At 49.0% G+C, this 21,949-nt stretch overlaps 1 protein-coding gene across 3 annotated transcripts in view; it reads right to left on the bottom strand.

The window, feature by feature from the left end:
* The window catches only part of HIPK2 (homeodomain interacting protein kinase 2), a 204,574-nt gene that overhangs the window by 158,628 nt on the left and 23,997 nt on the right, over nucleotides 1-21,949 (bottom strand). For 2 of the 3 annotated variants that reach the window (XM_070788236.1, XM_070788234.1), the window contains exon 1: nucleotides 12,307-20,326. The exons of the other annotated variant lie outside the window; for it this stretch is intronic. In XM_070788236.1, the coding sequence (XP_070644337.1) occupies nucleotides 12,307-12,337 (31 nt within the window). In that variant the 5' untranslated portion in view covers nucleotides 12,338-20,326. Of the gene's footprint in view, nucleotides 1-12,306; nucleotides 20,327-21,949 lie in introns of those variants that run through there. 3 annotated transcript variants of the gene reach the window in all.

Below are 21,949 nucleotides of genomic sequence, written 5' to 3' on the forward strand. Positions count from 1 at the left end.
TTTCCTTACCACCAGCGCCACCTGGGAAGCCCCCAATATTTTCTTCTCTATCCCAATAAACTGTTCTGAGCTCTTCACTTTGAAAATTCCTGTTATACCTCAGGTAGCTAAAGCCAAGTAACTTACAATTAGTCTTGGCCATATGATTAAACTTGGCCAGTAGAAAGTGGCCAAGTGAGAAGTGCCACTTCTGGGCAGAAGCTTTCACAGCCAGTGTGCAATTGGCCTATTTGATCCCTCTATCCCTTGCTAAGGTAACCAGTGATGATTCAGGGGTGGGAATAGGAAGTGAATGAGGATGAGAAGGGGCTGAGATCCCAGCTGACCCAAGGGGGACCCGCAGCAAGATGATGGAGCAAACCTTTGTTATTTTAAGTCCCTGAGACGCTGGAAGGTGTCTGCTGCCACAGTAAAACTTAGTCCGTCCTAAATAGCACTGTGCTTTGCCTTAATGCTGTGCTCCCTAACGAGTCTGGATTAACGAGGTTGAATGTAATCACGTTTGGACGCTCAGCATCCTCACCCATCAAAGTCAGAGCACACATTTCTAGAGACAACTTAAAAAATTCTAAATCGTTCAATCCTTAGCTTTCATAGTTTAGCATCGCTTCTGTGCTTTGTGAAAATGGTTCCTGAGAGGAGGAAGGAGAGAGTGGGACAAATGGAGAAAGGAGCGTTGATATGTGTACACCATCACGTGTGAAACAGTCGGTGAGAAGCTGCTGTATAACACAGGCAGCCCTGCCTGGTGTTCTGTGATGACCTAGAGGGGTGGGAGGCAGGGAGGAGAGGGAGGGTCCCCAGGGAGGGAATATACGTGTAATTACGACTGACTTACATTGTTGTACAGCAGAAACCAACACAATACTGTAAAGCAATTTTCCTCCAATTAAAAAAAAAAGACAAGAATTTACAAGTGAAAATAAAAATTAGTTAAAAAAAAAAAGAAAGAAAATGCTTCCTGAGATCAAGGTGTCCAATGATGCGACAGCTCTGACCCTCACAGCGATTAGTGACTTCAGGTGTGCGCCCACTCATCCCCACCTGGTACTTTCCTGAGCAAGCAGGAGGTAGAGGATCACCCATCACAAATGCCTCTTGTTTGGAAACCCTGAGGCAAATAACTTCCGGGTGACAAAAACGGGAAGCTGTTCTCCAAATCCAAGCAGGAGTCTTGGCACTGCAGAATTCAGGCTTCCCCGCCCTTGTGGGAGAACCAGCTTATGCTATTGCATTCTCCGGGGAAAATGGACTTTTCACACCCTGCCCCAAGCTGTGTGATGCAATGGTTATGTTCTTGGTAAAGAATATTCAAGTTCTGACATCATAATAACCATAGGTATTACTCATGGTAAGCTCACAAGCCTGGCAAGGCACAGTCTGTACCCTCTTTATCACTGAGGTCAGCAATGGGTGTAAAAATAGCACTGCTCACATGTTCAGGGTACCACTGATTCATTAATGGCCAAACACTATTCTGGATTCCTGACTTATATGGGATTTGGGACCGAGACGCCTAGACGTGTGCCACAGCATCTGTGACTCCCCTAGTAGGCGGGTTACGCTGCACTATTTCATAAATAGAGATTTGCATATCCTAAAAGAATCCCCAACAATTACAAACCAGGAGGTAAGATGTCATCTTATTTGTGACTGAAAAATGATAAGCCTAAAATATAACTAACCAGAATATCTATAAATCTGGGAACTATAATGTGCAGAACATCCCAAAATAAAGAGGGCTGATGTGACAATAAGCGACGTTGTCCCAGTGAAGTCTATAAATAAGAGTCTGAGATTTTTCATTGTTTTAGGTGGGGAAAGAAGGCATTTGCATCTAGATGTGGGATACTGGTTCTTGAGAGAGAAATATCCCTGGAGGAGAGAGTGATTTCATAATTTATAGGGATCTGGAAAAGCACAGAATGCCTAGTACTCAAATTCTGTGCCTGGTAAGTAGTCTCTGATTTCCAACTGGGACTCCGGAAAGGACCTTGTGACTCAGGGAATGCCCCTGGAGATGCACGCCGAGGGGTAGGTCTCTCTTAAAAGGATTCAGATGAATCAGTCTTCTCTAAGATCGGTTAGCAGGAATCGGTCCTGCTGATCCTCAGAATGCTTGATGAGTTTATGAAGTCAGATTTCCCAGATCTGCCAAGCTGAGGATTCTAGAGGCCGCGGTGGGCATCCAGAAATAGCGACTAAGCGCCTGCTGTGTCCAGGCACCGCCTGGAGTGCTGAAGCAAGGCTACAGGCAGTGTGCAAAACAACACTACTGTTTTTCAAGAGACTGACGAGATGAGTGATAATGAGACAAGATAACTGACCGCAGAAGGCAGGCGCAACCGTTACTGACCAACTGCTAGAGGGGTCACAGGGAGGGTGGAGGCGCAGGAGAACACCCCAAGGGGAAGAAGGAGGCCAATGGCACACAGAGGCCAGGGGACACACATCGGGCTTAGGGACTAAGATGAGAGCTGGTGTTTTATACGCCCACAGGACCTGGGGTAGTTTTTGCAGGTACAATGTAAGATCACTTAAGACAAAAGCAGGGGAGAAGCCATGTAGAGGGAACACAAGGAAGAAGGGTCTGCCTGCGGGGAGGACTCCTGCAGAGAGCGAGCAAACAAACCTGGAGAGACTGGAGTGAGTGAGATGCGGAGGGCCTTGGTGCCAGACCTCGCCTGTACCCAGGAGAGGGTGCGGGGCTGCAGAGGCGCCTGTGGACAGAGGTGGGGAGGAAAAGACTAGCAGGGCTGTGGCACGGAAAAATGGACTTGCGGCAGAAGCCCGGAGGCAACCTGCTCACCTTGGAGGCGCATCTGGGAGGTAAGATCCTGGAGGAACCGTGGCATCGGGTGGAACTAAAGCAAGGTCACAGACAAGAGACCAAGGGGCAGTTAAAGACCTTGGCAACTGGCAGGGAAGGCAGAAGCCAGGAGAGGCGTCCACAATAATGTCGGGTCACGGTGACAGCCAAGGGAAGCGCTGGTCCCTTTCTTGGCATGGCCGAGGGAGGCACGGCCTGGTGGGCATGGCCAGGCCAGCTGGGAACACAGCCCTGGGAACACAGGGGCTCCCAGGGAATGGGGACTCTGCTGCCAGAAAGAGCTCAGACACAACAGGGATAGGGTGGCTGCAGTGTTTCCCTGAGGAAACCCAGACAGCAGACAGCAGGGGGCACTAGTGGGCAAAGAACCCCCCTCCCCGCCCCCCATCCTCCTGCCCAGCCCCTAGCCTGCCCAATACTCAGTGCGTGTTATCTCCAAGGCCTGAAATGAACCAGTGCTCAGGCTTGGCCTATGCGTCCCTGTCCTGTGATGCTGGCCTCGGCTGAAGCTGGGACGCTCTTAGTCCTTAAACTCGAAGACTTACAATCCCGAGGGATGACACACAGAAACCCTTACAGAAACACACGGATCAATCAGAACAATTTGGCCAATTAGGTACTTCTTTAAAAAATTTTTTTTGCTGCCCCACCAGGCATGTGGGATCATCCCTGAGCAGGGGCTGAACCTGCAACCCCTGTGTTGGACGCACAGAGTTGTAACCTCTGGGCCACCAGGGAAGTCCCTAGGGTACCCCTTGTTATACACAAGATATGAATGCATAGAATCCGAACTTACGTTCTTCTCTGACAGCTGGAGGAAGTGCCAGTGCTCTGATTCTTTCACCAGCATCAAATGCACTCAGCTTACTCCTCCAAATGGGGAGGGGACCTGGTACTGCAAGTCCTTCCTGTGTCAATTTTCAAGAAGGCGAGGAAGGGCAGAAACTCCACTGCGCCTGTTGCCCCGCCTCAAGGTCTTGACCCTGCCAGCCAAGCCCTTTGCATTCTTTTTCAGTTGGAAAATGAAGCTATCAGCTCCATTTCCACTTTCTCTGCATGACTCCATTTCTCCTTTCTTTCTTGGCTCAAGCTATATGGCTCATATAAGATCCCCACTGAGTTCTTCAGTGATTCTTATCTTTTTTCTGCTGAACATTTTTCTAAGAAATGCTGAATCAAAATACAAGGTGGGAGAAGGTATAAGCATACATTTAAGGGGCAGAATGGAAATATAAGAAAGGCGAATGCATAAGCCTGTAGATTTCTTGTTTCCCAGCTTTCACGCTCTCCACACGGTAAGAGTCATGGGGATGGTGCCCTGTGGAAGTGAAGTTAGCAACCCAGGAATCTGTTTTCTATTCTTACTCCTGCCATAAAATTCCTTGGAGGGTGAGCCAACACCAGTAGAAACCGCTCTGCAATTTGCTTGCTTCCCCCACATCTCATCCAAAGTGTGGCTGAAAGATCACCAGAGTCCACTTTTCCCTGGACGGGGGTGAAGTAGGGTGAAGATGGGCCAGGGTTGGAAGCACCTGGGCAAGTGGGCAGGGCAACCCCAGGCAGGGACTCACTCTCCTGGCCTCTACTCCACAATGGGTTTAGGCAGGAGGCTCCCTGGAGCCCCAGCCGCCCTGCGAAGCTATGTAGAGCCCCGGAATCACGACTCAGCCACAAAACAAAAAACCAACGGGCAACAAGATGAGGCTTTCTTTTGACTGCAGGCTGAAATGTGGAAAGTTGTCAGAATAAAGCAAAAGAGTGCAGCTGCTGGGAGGCCAGTTGTCTTGTTCTCACAGGAAATCTTTCCTGCTGCTTTCAGAGCAGAGCTTCTTCACCTGCTCAGACACCCAACATCAGTGTAGAACAGGGAAGGGGGTTCTCCAGCCCATGACAAAGATATCAAGTGACTTTTAATATGGGCCATTTTTAAAGTCTTCATTGAATTTGTTACAATATTGCTTCTGTTTTATGTTTTGGTTTTCTGGCCCCAAGCACGTGGGATCCTAACTCCCTGACGAGGGATCGAACGGGCAACCCCTGCATGAGAAGGTGAAGTCTTAACTGCTGACTTTTTGAGCTAAGGAAACGCAAGCTGGCCCCAGCACATGAGTTAGAGAAAGGATTCAAGTTTGTGAAAAGTAGAGCCACAGGGAAGGAACCCCCAACAGAAAGCTGAACCGTCTCTATGTAGTTCACACGCTTCCCCAGAGCACAGACCAGGCGGATCTGGGCCACAAAGAAGACTGCAGACCTCATTCCAAAAGGAATGAGAACATCACTGGATCTACGGACGAAACTGGAGTACGAACTGTGGCTAAGACGGGAGCTCTGAATCAGGGCTAAGTTCTCCTGAGTTGGGAACCACACGGCACCCTGTCTCAGGACACAGGACACACACGAGCAGCGTCGGGGCCGTCCACTCGAGCTCTGCACAGAGCTGCAAACGCCTGAAACATCCTCTGACCCACACAGTCACCACCAACCACACGTGGCTACCGAACACTTGAAAGTGCGGCTGGTGTGACCCAGGGACCTTTTTCATTTACATTTTACTTACTTTCTTAAAAAATATTTTTAAAATATTTATTTATTTGGCTGTGTCAGGTCTTAGTTGCGGCATGTGAGATTTTATTTCCCCAACCAGGGACTGAACTCAAATCCTGTGCGTTGCAAGGTGGATTCTTAACCACTGAGCCACCAGGGAAGTCCCACATTTTATTTACTTTTAATTTAAATAGCCCTCTGTGGCTAGTGGCTACTGTATTAGATGGTGCAGAAATCAGGGGCCATGATACTTATAACTCACCCTCAAATCATTCAGAGCAAGTAGCATTTACATATATATAAATATGTATGCGCACACACACACGTGTGACCAACAGAGTAGAAGTGAGAAAGAGGGAGCGTGTGAGTGAATGCAAATGATAAAAGCAAATGGTGCAAAATGATGACCAGTGAACTTGGTGAAGGAATGGGGCTATTCTTCACATTATTTTTATTTTTGTTAAGTTTAAAATTATTTCCAAATAAAATGTGTTTTCAGTAGATGAGGGTGAACTCTCATCTGAACTCTGGGTCCAACTGGAACTTATTTGCAGATGGGGGTTTGAAACTAAGAAGTTCAGGGTACCCCCCAAATTTGAACAGATGTCATGGATTTCAGAGGACACTCGATGTCCCCCAAAAGCATGTCTCACCCAAACCCACGACCTGGTGCTTCTCTTCTCCCCTCTTGTTTCCTAGCCTATACATCTATGTCCACAGAGGACTGCACTGCAACAAGTTCTGAGCAATTTTCTAAGTAAAGCTCTATTGACCTACAATCACATACCATAAAAGTCTTTCTTTTAAAACGCAGTTCAGAGGCTGGTAGTCTATTGAGAGTTGGGCGCCCATATATTAAATAATTCCAAACATTCTGACTGCCCTCAACAGAAATGCCACACCCATTAGCAGTCCTGTTCCCTCTCCCCCAGCCCCTGGCAACAGCTAATCTGCTTTCTGTCTCCATGGATTTACCTATTCTGGACAATTCATAAAAATTACATCAGATAATGTGGCCTTTTGTGTCTGGTTTCTTCCACTTAACCTCATTTTTAAAAGTTCATTCATGTCATAGCATGTATCAGCATTTCACTCCTTTTTACTACCAAATGTGCCATGGACTGGATACAGCACATTCGCTGACGCATTCGTCACCTGATAGACATCTGGGCTGTTTCTAGTTTCGGGCTATATTTCTGGACAACGCTGCTGAGAACTCATGTTCAAGAGTTGGTGTGGACAGACGTTTGCAGTCTCCTGGGTGGAGACTCTGGAGTGGACCTGCGGAGTTGTGTGGTAACTCCGGGTTTAACCTTTTGAGGAGCTGCCACGCTGTTTTCCAGAGTGGCCTCTGAAGTCCCCAAGAGCCATGCCAGACAGCGGTCTCGGGTAAAGCCCACAAAAGGCAGTTCCGTAGACACGGCTGCCCTTCTGTCATCCTGTGAAACTGCACAGTCACCATTCAAAGCCGGGGAGCTGGGGTTTGTTTGATTCGAGGTAAATAAATTAGGGAAGCTGTGATGTGCTGGGTGCCAGCCGCACGCCCAGCCCCGCACCGTCCCAGCACCTGGCGGGGCAGGCGGGGCTGGCACGTTGTGCGCTGGTGCCAGGCGAAGGGCTCTGTGTGCCCAGAGCAGCTGCAGAACGACGCAAGCCGGCACCCTCTCCGCTGGCCCCCCTTGCCACAGCAAAGCCTGGGGAGGGTGATTTACTATCGACCGCAGACTGCTCCCGAAACCACCTGCCAAGAAACTGGCACAGAGAAGGGGGCTAGGACCACGGGTGATCCAGAGAACAATTGGACGGTGGCAGGGGGTGGGGATGTGAGGGTGGTGTCAAAGAGACAGGGCCCTCGGGGCATGTCGCCTGTTAGTCCTGGGACTGATCCCAGGAAAGTTGCCCTCATCGATGCAACTGGCGACCCGGTATCAGGCTCATCTGTGGTCCCTCCACGCTAGTGGTAAACAAATGTCTGAGCTTCCCGTTAGACAGATACACAAGTCCACTGTCACGCAGCTTGTCTCTGTCTCCTTCCCGCTTCTCTGCACATGTGGACCTGCCGCTACCTGGCTGCCACCTTCTTGATTTCGCAGAAAAGCCCACTCTACCCTCAGAAAGTGTGTCATCTACTCAGAAGGGTGAAATAAATCAGAAAGTTGTCCACTGTTAGAGCTAAAAGTTTCCTTGGAGATTATTCGATCTAATCTTTTCCAATCTCCCATCCTGACCGAAAACCACAGATACTAAATTTCTCTGCAAAGGTGCAAAAGTCACATGGGCAAGTTTTGTGGTTGGGGTGGTGGGCTGGGGAGGTGAGGATGATTTCCGCCCTGGGGAAACCTGGGCCCCGTCACAGCCCTGGGAGCCCCTTCTGCCATGCTGAACTCTGGGCCCTGCAGTGCCCCATTCTCCTGCAACCTGTCACGTGAAGGTTTATGTCTCCCGCCTGGGACAAACTTTGTTGCCAAATGTTTTAAAATACATTGTATTCCCAAGGCAAACTGCTATGTGTTTTACAAGGAACCTCCACCAGGTTTCCTTGTTGCGGGGATGGAGAAAGGGAAGGCGCCGGGCTTGAGAGCTGAACAGCTCCTACCTTGGACAGAGGCTGCCCACCGAGCCCCTCGCAATCTACATGTTCAAGCCCATCCCTCCATCAGTGCCCCCCTAATTCCATGAATATTTAGCAGCTCAATGCAGCTCTGCATTTGCATAGGTAATTGCTGCTATCCCACGTGCCTTCATCCTATAAATCAGCATCATCCACTACGATCACTGTTATTGATTTCTCGGTGTCTGTAATATGCTTAAGCCTTTTAAAATCACAAAGAAGGGGGGGCCAGCACCTGGTCTAAGGAGAAAAGTCTGCAGAATCAAAGGTATGAACACAGACTTGAGCTGTACATGTACCGTCTCACCTCCTCCTCACACCAACCCTGTGAGGCCGTAACTGTCACCCTCTCCTTACAAAAGAAGGAGACACAGAGAGACCAAAAGGCTTAGCTGCTTAAGGTCTAGTAAAATGACAGGACCAGGGTGCACACACAGGTCACTATTACTCTAAAGCCTGTGTGTTTTTCATTAATAATGTGAACGACAACGTTTTAAACATCATACACCTTCTTTCAAGCATGATATGGTTATTATTTGTAACAAGAACAATGGATTGGGAGTTGGAAAACTTGGTTTCAAGTCTGGCTTTGTGTTCACGTTGAGCAAGTCACTTGGTATTTCTGACACAGGTTCCTTGTCAGTAAACGAGGTAACGGGTCCCAAAGTGTGTCTACTGACCTGGGAGCTATAAATATCTGTTATGGAAAAAGAAGAACAAAACCTGAGATCAAAATGGTTTAAGGAAGGCCGGGTTAAATCAAATTAAGCTGTTGTTTTTGTTGCAGGACTTCTCAGAGCCTTCAACACACCAGTGCACACTTCGAGTCTCCAAGAGGGCCACACAAACATGCCCCATAGCCCAGAGTTATTTATCAAGGGAAACCTTTTCTTTTCCACATAAAGCATTTAATGGTTTTTGGTCAACATGGTAGACTGGAAAATATTAGACTGGATAATCTCCAAGGAATGCATTGGCTCTAACAATGAACAATTTTCTGACTTATCTCACCCTTCCAAGTAAATGACACAGTTTCTGAGGGTAGAGTGGGCTTTTCCGAGAAATCAAGAAGGTGGCAGCCAGGCAGGGGCAGGTCCACATGTGCAGGGAAGCAGGAAGGAGACAGAGACAAGCTGCGTGACAGTGGACTTGCCTATCTGGAGGGACCTCCTACCCTTTAAAAGTGAGGAGCCGTCATCCAAATGCAACTGGACTGGCTTTGTCCTCTAGAGGGAATTTCCTGGGCATTAAAATGATCTGAAACTGTCCTAACTGACTTAAGGGGAGGAATCAATGATATCTGTCCAAAACCCTTGAAATCCACATCCCGGGTAAGGCCATGTCTTCAGGGTAGATGTGTGACTCGACAGTTTTGAAAACTGGTGGTGCTCACTCCCAAGGGGTTGGTCCAGGCTGGACTGCCAAAGGCCTCTGCTTCTCTGGGAGGCTCCCTTCCCCTGGTGAGTGGGGAGAAGGGAACCCTAACTTTAGAGGCCCCTAGAGGCTTCTGGGAGGGGCAGGAGACCTTGCTGGGCCTTGAGGGGTGATCTGATTTGAATTGGCAGAAAGGGGATAGTTATCCACGCCAGGCTGGGGGAATGGAGAGAGAGGACAAGGGCTGCAAAGACACAGAGGCAGCAGGGACAGGACATGTCTCAGATGCTGAGTATGGGTCTCAGGACACAGAATCATTTCCAGGTCCTCTCAGTAGCTTCAAGGGTTTCCCATAAAACTCCCTTCTCTTTGAAACAGACCCATGACTTTCATTGGGATATTTTTATATATGACTTGAAATTGCCAAATAGCTCTTGGAAAACACGTGACTCACCATGGCAGTGGCGCTATGGAAAGATGATGATGTTCTCAGATACACCTCCACGTGGTCTTCAGCCCCAAGACCCAGGTGCCCACAGCACAGGATGAAGGATACCCTAGAGCAGCTGCAGCTAAGAAAGCTGTACAATCACCCCCTGCTACACTCTCCATTCCGGAAAAAAAATAAGACTTAGAAATAGCCACTGCTCCACAGGTCCCACCAGAGCTCCTTTCTAGCCCCTCAATCACTACCCTTGATGTTCTAGGTTTCAAATTTGGGCTCTAGGATCAAAAAGGCTGAGGGCTCTGTGCTAAGAGCTTTACAAGAGACAGAAGTATTTAAGACTCAGGACATTGGATTTCTGCAGTGGTACAGTGGATAAGAATCTGCCTGCCAATGCAGGGGATATGGATTCGATCCCTGGTCCAGGAAGATTTCACATGCCGTGGGCAACTAAAGCCCATGTGCTACAAACTACTGAGCCTGTGCCCAGAGCCTGTGCTCCGCAACAGGAGAAGCCACCACAATGAGAGGACCAGAGTAACCCCCACTCACGGCAATGAGAGAAAGCTCTGCCCAGCAATGAAGACCAAAAGAGAAAAGAAAACCTCAGGGACTGCCCTGACGGTCCAGTGGTTAGGAAGCTGCCTTCCAATGCAGGGAATATGAGTTCGATCCTTGGTCGGGGAACTAGATCCCACATGCTGCAGAGCAACTGAACCCGCACATCGCAACCTAAAGGTCTTGCATGCACAGTGAAGATCCCGTGTGATGCAACTAAGACCCAATAAATAAATATATATATAAAAAGACTCAGGATACTGGGCATTCAATGTCTTAGCAGTTAGTTCCAGATGTCACCTAAAAGGTTACAGATTTCTGAGAAACCTGGTAAGAGCAATTAACATTGACTGCACACCCATTTTAAAGGCAGGCAGTATCTAGAATAAATTAAGAAGCCTTACGACTCAACAATAAAAAAAGACAAATAACCCAATTTTTTTAATGACCAAAGAATCTGAGTAGACATTTTTCCAAAGGAGAGGCACAAATGGCTAATAAGCTCACGAACAGTGCTCATCAACACTAGTCAATAGAGAAATGCAAATCAAAATCATGAGACACCAAGAGAAGGGAGAAAGCACGTCCACACGAAAACTCGTACACCAGTGTTCACAGCATTACTCGTAACAGCCAGGAAGTGGAAACAACCCAAGGCCCACCAGGCATTGTATATATGCTGCATGCATACAATGAACATTGCCTGGCGATGAAAAGGACTGAAGCACTGATACACACTGCGACGTGAACGAAATGTGAAAACGTTACACTCAGCAAGAGGCCAGACGCAATAGCCCACATGTTCTAGAATTCCATTTATATGAAATGTTCAGGCCAGGCAAACCCACTGAGACAGAAAGCAGACGAGAAGTTCTAAGGACGAGGGGGAGGGGAGGACGCGAAGTGACTGCTAACAGGTGTGGGATTTCTCTGCAGGAGTGAGAAAAATGTTCTGGGGTCAGATATGTAGTAACCAATACACAACTCTGTGAATGTACTAAAAATTAAGTTGTACTTCAAAAGGATAAATCTTCTGTTATATGAATTGTATCTCAGTAAAACTGTTTGAAAAAGAGCCACAAGGGTAGATGCTTGATATATATTAACACCCAATGAAGCTATTGTGTGTGTCATCATGCCCCTTTTGCAGGCGAGGAGACTTGAGGGCTGTCGGGGAACAGCTAAACTGGCAAGAGGTACCCGGCTGGCCGTGGGTTGGGGTGACGGATTTGACTTGGGTCGCTGACTCCAAAGGTTATATTCTGGCCACCTCATCATGCTGCTTCTTGCCAAGATGACAAGCTACCTGGCAACAGCAGAATGGCTCCTATGGAAAAAATAGCACACCCCAGACAAAGGATCACTGCCCGACACAAAAATGCTAGTGTTGGAAGTCACATTGCAGGGCATCTTGCCAAGTCCCTTCATTTTCCAGATGAATAAGCAGAGCTTCAAGGCAGTCAACTGACCTGCCCCACCAAGGCGGCAAGGCTGGTGGGAACGCTCACCCCTCTCCTTTTACAGAAGACGAGCGGGTGTATTGTTTGCTGCAATTAGTCAGGAATGGAAAGGCAGACAGAGTTCACCCTGTTGGGGCACGCGGGTCAACAGGTATTCAGCAACCTTCAAACGTGCTGGCTGACCCCCGCAATCCAGCCAGGAGATCACTCAAGCCGGTTAGAGCTCACGCTATTTTGCAGTTACCCTGCAATTTCTCTCCCGACCCTGGGAGGGCTCTGAAAAGTCCCACCAGGGTGCGACTGTTCCAAGGATCCCTCGGAGCTTTTGAACTACTTAGCAGGAGCAGGGAGTTCAGGAGTTAGCATTTGAGTGTGAGGATAAAGCCCTGGGGGACTTAAGGAATGTCCTCCCCCGTAATCTGAAGTGACTCTTCGGGGAACCACTTGAGAAGGGCAGGGAAGGAAAAGTGAAAGTGCTACTTACTCAACTGTGTCCAACTCTTCTGCGACCCCATGTACTGCAGTCAGCCAGGCTCCTCTCTGTCCATAGAATTCTCCAGGCAAGGATACTGGAGTGGGTTGCCATTCCCTTCTCCTTGGGATCTTCCCGACCCAGGAATTAAACCCAGGTCTCCTGCAGTGCAGGCATATTATTAACCGCCTGAGTCACCAGGAAGCTGAAATCGAAGGCATTCCCGCTACAGCCGTGGGGTCTTGAATACTTTAATACCTGCTCACTGGCTCCATGGAGATGTTCTGTCTCAGACTTAAAATGTCACAGATCAGGAACTTCCCCGGTGGTCCAGTGGTTAAGAATCCACCTGCCAAAGCAGGGGACAAGGGTTGGATCTCTGGTCAAGGAAGATCCTACACGCCTCAGAGCAACTAAGCCTGTGTGCCTCAACTACTGAGCCCTTGCCCTAGAGCCCGTGCTCCACAGCAAGAGAAGCTACTGCAATGAGAAGCCTGCATGATACCGTTAGAGAGTAGACCCCGCTCGTTGCAACGAGAGAAAGCTTGTGCAGCAACAAAGACCCAGCAGGGCCAAAAATAAATAAAGTTTTCAAAAAGTCTCAACTCAATCTCGTAACCTCGATCCCACAAGCCTCCTCCTCTTGTCTTCCCTTTCCCCCGTGACTATACCATCATCACCATTCTCCAGGCTTGCCTTCCACATGTCCCTGGGGCAGCTCCTGTAGTCCACGACTCTTAACCCCCTATTCACTGGACCCAAGCGTGCACCCTCCTTCTGTGCAGGCTCCCCACAAGCCGTGTCCCAGACTCAATACATGTTCACTGACTCAAGAGGTCACTACCACCCACAACCAATAAAATCCCACACAGCAAGTGGCGGCCAAGACTACCGAGACACAGGAAAAGAGAAGAAGAGGAGGTGGGTGACCTCACGTGAATAGGTCACAGAGAGGTTATTGAATAAAACACTGAGCTGGGAAGAGTGGAGCAGATGGGGCCGGGAGCGTGGATTCTGCTGGAACGGAACAGCACATGGAAACATCGGGGCCACTGGCTGCACCTGCAAATTACTAATTATTTCAGTGTAGTCCCTCTGAACTCTCCATCTGCTGACAGCTACTACAGTCAAATCGTTGCATTCAAATGGAAAACCCCGTGATTTGTAACTTGCACTGGTCGGAGCAAGTTAGTCACCCACTGTTGCCAGCTGAGACTCGGGGACCACCACCTGGAGGACCCTCGGGCTGCCTGGACGCCCATCCGAATCAAGCCCATCCTTCGAAGATCAGATCAAATCAAACACCCCCGGCTGTTTGGGACCTCAGAGTTTTTTCTTTGTGTCACTCTGATGGTGCTCGTGACACCTTACCTCACATCCCTTGGTCTCTTGCTGTTTGTTTAATATTGTCTGCAATGAGTTCATGAGTTCTTGGAGATGAGGGAGACTATGCTTCGGTGGTCTAAGACACCATCACGTTGTCTGTGTGAGTGTGAGCCATGATGCAGGATCATTACTTACTGAGGTCTCCAAGGTCCCAGACATGAGAACAAGCTACCGAGTGCTGACAAGCAGTTTTCCTTCAACCCCGTTTCTCTCCCTAACCTCTCTCAAATGAAAACCCCTGCCCTCTAAGGCTGGAGAAGGAAATGGCAACCCACTCCAATGTTCTTGCCTGGAGAATCCTGTGGACAGAGGAGCCTGGTGCGCTGCTGTCCATGGGGTCACAGAGTCGGACACGACTGAAGTGACTTAGCATGCATGCATGCATTGGAGAAGGAAATGGCAACCCACTCCAATGTTCTTGCCTGGAGAATACCAGGGACAGAGGAGCCTGGTGGGCTGCCGTCTATGGGGTCACAGAGTCGGACACAACTGAAGCAACTTAGCAGCAGCAGCAGCAGCAGCCCTCTAAGGCCTAGACAATTTCGGCTGAACATCCACCAGCTCCCAGCTTGGTCAGGAGAATCCGCCCCTTCCTTCTGGGACACCCCCCACCGCCTCCCACACACACTTAAGTCCAGTCTGCTGGAGCGGAGAGGGGCAGGGCAGAGACAGACAGCATCCTCACATAAAGCATCTCCGCGTGACACCCCTCCTTTGACTCGGGGTTTAGAAAAATCACAAGACTTGATGAACCATTTGCTTCTCTGTGAAATCAAAATCATAGCTAAGTTAGAGTTGGAAAAAGGAGCAATTTTTAAATGGCATGGGGCCCTGAGCCAAAGCCAGTGGTGAGATGATGACAACAGTCATTTGTCCGGGGCTGGTCGCACGGTCACAGAGACCCGTTCTTGTTCCATACGAAACTGCATCTGAGAGCGCCTGTCTGTGGTTCCATTTTAGGGTCTGAAACCTTCCACGTGCGCTCTCTCCAAACTAGCATACCCCTGCTACGTGTTCCACCCAGAGGTCGTCAATGTAGTCGGATGGGTGGGGGTGCTGAGCTCTGGGAACTTTTACTGGGCATCTGCACACAGCAAATCCAGTGTAAAACACTCCAGGCGTGACCCTCTTGCCTTCAGAGAAGGTGTTCTAACCTGGACATCATCGACTTCCTAACGCTGGGTCTCTGTGTCCCTCCGGGCAGGTCGGGGCAAGTACACACAACCTGAAAGAGACTTCGAGGTCTCTGGACCCACAGACCCAGCTTCCCCACCCTCTCCGCTCCCACTCGTTCACCTGCCCCATCTCTCTACTGAGTATGGCACCGTCTAAGACGATGTGGACTCCGAGAAGCAGCCCTGTATCAAGCATCTTTTAAGCAAAGCATCTAGAGACGTCTGCTTGTATTTACCTCTCTTTGACTCCCACCAGAGCCCCACTGGCTTCCCTGGTGGCTCAGATGGTAAAGAATCTGCCTGCAATTTGGGAGACTCGGGTTCAATCTCTGGGTTGGGAAGATCCCCTGGAGAAGGGGATAACAACCCACCTCTGGTATTCTTGCTTGGAGAATCCCATGGACAGAAGCTACAGTCCACGGGGTGGCTAGGAGTCGGACCTGACTGAGAGGCTAACACTTTCACACTTTCAGAGCCCCATTAGGTGAGGACAAGGCCACACATGGGGGCACTAGCAAACCCAAGGTGAGCAGTTAACCCAACCTTCCCCTGAACCTCAGTAAAGACCCAACACCTCAGTCTTCTCTGGGTCCTTTCCCACTGTTACTCTTATGTTCTGGATCCACATGCCCAACATGGTGCCATTCGCCACAGGTAGAAACTAAAATTTTAAAAATTTAGTTCCTTAGCCACACTGGGCACATTTCAAGTACCACACAGCCACACAGGCAGCATGTGGCTACCAGGCTGGAGGGCGTGGATCTGGAACATTATAATCAGTAAGAAAGTTCTGCTGGACAAAGCATTTCTGCACAGTGAAATTTAAACTTAGAGGGGGCCAATTTTTTTTTTTTTTTAACATCACTTTAAGTCTTGAAGGGCTACCCTTGTAGTTCAGTGGGTAAAAAATCTGTCTGCAATGCAGGAGACCTGGGTTTCATCCCTGGGTCGGGAAGATTGCCTGAAGAAGGAAATGGCAACCTACTCCAGTATTCTTGCCTGGAGAATCCCACGGACAGAGGAGCCTGGGAGGCTACAGTCTATGGGTCCCAAGAGTCGGACACGACTTAGCGGCGAAACCACCACCATGTCCTGAAGCCAACCCTAATGGACAAATTGCTTTCCTTAAAAAATATTCCAGCAAGGCAAAAGGCCACCTCAGAGAAACGGCCCTTACACAACAAGCATTCACGTTCTTCAGAAGGCAGTCTGCTTGTCCGTGCTTCTCTTCTTTCTACGTCCTGAACCCTCAGCCCTGCATCCAACTCCTGCGCCAGAGAAAACAGTAGCCCAAGCGCATGGCTGACTCTCAGTCCTCTCCTGGGTTTACACACTGCTGTTTCTCCATGGGCTCTGTTTGAGCTTGCCAGAGCTACCAGGACCCACGGCCAGAAACTGGGTGACTTACAGCAACAGAAACTGACTGATCATCTAGATGACAGGTTCAAGGTCAGGGAGTCAGCAGGGCTGGCTCCTTCTGAGGCTCTGAGGGACGATGTGTTCCACGCCCCTCTCCGAGCTCTGCTGGCTTCTGGAAACCTTTCATGCTCCCTGGATTGAAAAGACATCACCTGAAGTCTTTCAGCGATTTTGTCTGCCTTTCTGTTCACATATGTTCTATCAAGGTGCATGCCTGTGTCCACATTTCCCCCTTTTAACAAGGATACCAGTCATTTTAGGGGCTTCCCTAGTGGCTTAGTGGTAAAGAATCTGCTTGCCAATGAAGGAGACCTGGGTTCAATTCCTGGTCTGGGAAGATCCCCTGGAGGACAGCATGGCAACCCACTCCAGTATTATTGCCTGGAGAATCCCCATGGAGAGAGGAGTCTGATGGGCTACAGTCCATGGGATTGCAAAGAGCTAGACATGACCTAGCAACTAAACAACAACCACCACCAGTCATACAGGATTAGGGTCCCCCCCCCATTTCAGTATGAACTCATCTTAACTAATTACATCTGTTGTAATCTTATATCCAAATGAAGTCATGTTCTGGGGACTCAGACTTCACTGCTGGAATCTGGAGGGGGACGCAATTCAACCCATAATGGGCCCTCAAGCCTCCAAGAAAAAGCACCCCTCCTGGCACACCATCTGTTTTCCATTCTCCTATTAATACAAGAAGATTCGTAAGAAGCTACTGAGGTTTGTGGGAGCAGGTGGTGACCCAGGCGGAAGCTTATTCCACATAATGCTGTTTCCATTATCCACCAGGGCAATTCAAGCTCACGATACTAGATTTAACAAGGTCCAAAACCAAAAACCAAAACCTGGACTTTGGCAGAAGTGCCAAAGGAAAACTGTCACAGTTGTCACGGTCCCCAGATCAGTGCTGGGAAGTTCCTCCACCTTCATCCAATCAAACCATCTCACTGCATAGGTATGATCACCAGGTAACATGACAAACAGATGGGAAAAAAGTCTCTCCTCACCCAGACTCCTTATCACAGTGTTGCTTCCAGTCATCACACAAGTCACTGCCCAAGCTTATCAACTGTGGTCATCAAGGACAGAAAGTCATCCACCAGCCCGGGGACCCAGAAAGATACTTTGGTTCACAGCCTACACATCTGAGTTGCAAGATACAGGAGAGTTATCTATAAATCCAGGCAGCATGGAGTAGAGAAAAACAATAGGCTTCAGAGCTAGAAAACCTGGGTTGACTCCCAGCTTCAACACTGATGAAAGATCTTGGACAAAGTAATTAACCCTCTCAAGCCTCGGTTTACCTATCTGTAAAATGGGGAGCGGGCTTCCCAGGTGGCACTAGGGGTAAAGAACCTGCCTGCCAATGCAGGAGATGAAAGAGACACAGGTTCGATCTCTGGATTCGGAAGATCCCCTGGAGGAGGGCAATGGCAACCCATTCCAGCATTCTTGCCTGGAGAGTCTGGACAGAGGAGCTTGGTGGGCTATGGTCTGTAGGGTCGCAAAGAATCGGACACAACTGAAGCAACTTAGCACACACAATATGGGGAACATGAGACTCAACTCACATTATGTTGAGAAAGACCTGGTGATGGTCATCAATCTTATAATGATGTTTACTGAGTGCTGATGATGTATTCATGGGGTAGGGTGCCACCATTATGCCCATTTTTGAACGCGCACACTTAGGCTTAGAGCTGAGAGCTAGGTCCCTCTGATGGCAAAGCCACACCCCTAACCATTTTGTGATAGGCCTGATATATAGTGGGAGCTCTATAAATGATCGTTCCCTCTGTATCCCACCCCTACTCTCTTCTGTGGTATTGAACACACTGTATAACAACCCATGCCATGCTGCCACCCATCACTGCTCACACCTGCACAAGGGTGGAAAGGTCATTGAACGTCATGTAGAATAAACATCACCTCTGTCAGGACACAATCATTGCCTCATTTGACACTTCCCAAACCCTGTGAGGGTGCTAAGTCGCTTCAGTAGTGTCTGACTCTTTGCGACCCCATGGACTGTAGCCCGCTAGGCTCCTCTGTCCATGGGATTCTCCAGGTAAGAACACCAGAGTGAGTTGCCATACCCTCCTCCAGGGGATCTTCCTGACCCAGGGATTGAATCCACAACTCTAAGGTCTCCTGCATTGGCAGGTGGGTTCTTTATCACTAGGGCCACCTGGGAAGCCCCTCCCCAACCCTTCCTCCCTGATAAACTCTTACTCACCGCAGAACATTCCTGGCGGTTAGGGGTGGCATCTCTGCCCACTTGTCCCTCGTCTGCAGGTCCTGCCCTGTTCTCCCTGTTCATTCCCACCCTCCATTCACACACTTGAGATGACGGGATGGCACTGGATGGTCTGGCTTTTGAGGTCCCCACATTATACAGATGACACTGTCCTTGGGTGAATGGTGGTTTCTTGGTTATAACCTCATGGTTTTAACTGTTAGGCTTCGTCCTTGGGAGTGGTTAAATAAAGATAGATATTAGCACAGTTTTCCACCCAATTATCCTATTTACAAAAATAGAACTCTCCTCTGTGAGTGTTTCAAATAGAGTCCTTAATTTCTGCAGAAGATGTCAACTTTACCAGGTCGATTTCCAAAGCCTCAGTGAGCTAGAAAACAACATGGTAGCAACGGAATATAACCTCAAACCATCTCTTCATATGTGTGTATATATGCATGTGTGTGTGTGTGTGAACCCTCTCTCTCTACACACACACACACACACACACACACATGTGCATGAATGCTAAGTTGCTTCAGTCATGTCCAACTCTTTGTAACCCTATGGACTGTAGCCCACCAGGCTCCTCTGTCCATGGGATTCTCCATGCCCTCCTCCAGGGGATCTTCCTGACCCACGGATCAAACCTGCATCTCCTGTGGTTCTTGCACTGCAGGTGGATTCTTTACTGTTGAGCCACTGGGGAAGCCCCATAATATATACATGTATGTATACACACACACACAGTATTTCATATTAACATATGTATACACACATATATGGGCTTCCCTGGTGCCTCAGCTGGTAAAGAATCCTCCTGCAATGTGGGAGAGACCCATGTTCAATCCCCAGGTTGGGAAGATCCCCTGGAGAAAGAAACGGCTACCCACTCCAGTATCCTAGCCTGGAGAATTCCATGGACTGTATGGTCCATGGGGTCGCAAAGAGTTGGACACAACTGAGCAACTTTCACTTCACTTTGCACACATATACACACACACCTATCCACACACACACACACACACACACATCTCTGTTAAAGGCAATGATAGCTGTAAAGACTGTCTGATGGACACAGAGACCAGCATTTCCACTGGTATTTTGGGCATTGCATCACACCACACCAGCAGGCAGCCCGAATTCCACTGACTGAGCTGCGTTCTGATGTTATGCCTGGCGCTTGTGATGAGGGCTGATGTGAGAAACAGCTATAAGAGCCCAGCTGTTCGTTTGCCGTGGGGATGCTGAACACCCCGGTCGTGATACCACTCAGTTCTTCCTAGATAAAAGTCCACACGCAAAATTGAGTTTCAAAGAACAAAAAAACTCTTTGCTTCTCTTGAGGATGTGGGACGTCTTCCTTCTCTGGCAGCAAGAATTACTGAAGTAACCACTGCTCTTTGATCCTCTGAAGCTGAGAGATGATGTGAGGCCCAGCTGAAGCCAACGCAGGGGTCTCACTGTTGGCATATCTGAGATTCCTTTTTCCTCCTGGCTTTGAACTTCTATATTGATTTGTGTTTTTCCCAGTTCTGCTCTTAAATTCCTTTTTGTATTGTATGGGTTATTATAGTCTACGTGTTTATACTATAAAGCCGATCATAATTTGTAGAACAAGGTGAGGTATAAATAATTAACTGAATAGAACCCAATTGAACTAATTATCATAGCAAACTTAAAAAAAAAAAAGACACAATCAGAACAAAACATTAAAAAAAACTAACGTGTTGCAGCAGACACTCTAAGGTGCCTGCCTCATAAAGCCATCTCCACTTGCCCTCTGGCAGAGCCTGGATCTGGTTCACACATCACCCTCCCTCACTTCCATCACCACCTCCCACCCACCCCCTTAGGACTCAGAATCCAATCCTGACGAGTCTAAGCTTACAGCTTCCTGAGTCTGGGAGCCCCTGATCTGGGCAGGGCACATACCCGGCTCCCCCTGTAAGAAGGCAGAGGAGAACGACTGAGGGCCATGAGGAAGGCTCCTTGTTTCGTGAGTGTTTACCTGGATGGCTGGACCAGCAGATGGATGAACACACGTGGTTTTCTGCTGGGCCAACCACACACAATAATTTTTATCATCATTAAGTGTCAGACACTAAACGCACCCATCAGGAGACACAGAGATAAGTGAGAAATGGCGAAGAGCTGGAGGAGGCAGACACCCTAAGAACTGCACCCTCCTGAGAACACTGCTCCAAACGTGGCCCTCCAGATTCTCCCTGGAACATCGGGAAGCCTCCAGGGTTGTCTGATTAACGCTTTCAGAAACTCTACACAAGCACCAAATGCCCCCCTACCCTGCTGCCCACTAACAAATGAACGGCTCTTGCTCTTCTATGGAAGAATGCAGAGGACAGGGATCCTGGAGGCCAGGAGAGCTTGGTACTCCACCAGGCAGCACACTCTGTGCATTCTCTGGACCAGGTACGACTGCCCTCCAGGTTTAAATGAACTGCTCTTCAGGTCATTGACAACGCTGTCTTTTCTATCTTTTCCACACCAACACGCAAGCTCAGAAACAAGCATAATATTTTCAATGTACTCCACTCCACCCACACCTCCACCCCTTCCCACATGCTGATCTGTCTTCCTTTTGGCCAGGTAGGGACTGTGTCTCCTTCTTCTCCACCGTCCCCGTCCTCTGACCTCAGGGGTCAGTTGCTCCCACTCTGAGTCTTTGCGCCTCTTGTGGTCCCCATGACACCGTACCGTTGTCCTGGAGACGCCTGAGAGGTGGTGCATCAGAGCTCTTCCCGCTGCCACGTGGCCTTGCACACAGCAAAACGATATCAGGCTCCTGTGCCATCCAGGAACCCCAGCGCCAGACCTCTCTGCCCTGTAACTGTCTCACTTCCACACTCACCCTCTCCCTTCTGCACCAAGCCACAGCCATCTTCCTTCCGGACCACTGAGAAGCCAAACATCTTCCTGAAGGCACCCAAAGCTAACTCCCTGCGGTCAGGACCATGACACCCAATAGCCCTTCATGCCTTTAGGCTTTTGCTTAGGAGGGAATGATTCTCCAAAGTCATCTCCTGTAAAGCAAACCCTACTTCTCACTAGTCTGTACTTCCTCGCAGTAGAAATGAAACAACCATAAAACTCTGCCGAACACATGGGGTACTGGCCGCACCTGCTTGGCTGAAAGGTGAGGGGCTTTACTTGTCAGGTCGAAAATTCCTTAAGTTACAACATCAGCCCAACACCACTGCTACGGCCTAACGTCTGCACACCTGATTTAATTGCAAGGGGACCCAGGAGAGGCAGAAGTGAGTACAGCTTTGTCCCTGAGACCAGGAAGTCAACACCAGTTCCGTGTCCTCTAAGCTGGGAGAGCGTGGGTGGCCGTCTGCCCCAAGTTTCTTCAGTATCTTCAGGTGTCTTCTCTTCTGTTTCCGGCTGAACCACTTAATGCAGGGCTCTA

Source organism: Bos indicus, chromosome 4 (genome assembly GCF_029378745.1).
Source record: "Bos indicus isolate NIAB-ARS_2022 breed Sahiwal x Tharparkar chromosome 4, NIAB-ARS_B.indTharparkar_mat_pri_1.0, whole genome shotgun sequence".
NCBI lineage: Eukaryota > Metazoa > Chordata > Mammalia > Artiodactyla > Bovidae > Bos > Bos indicus.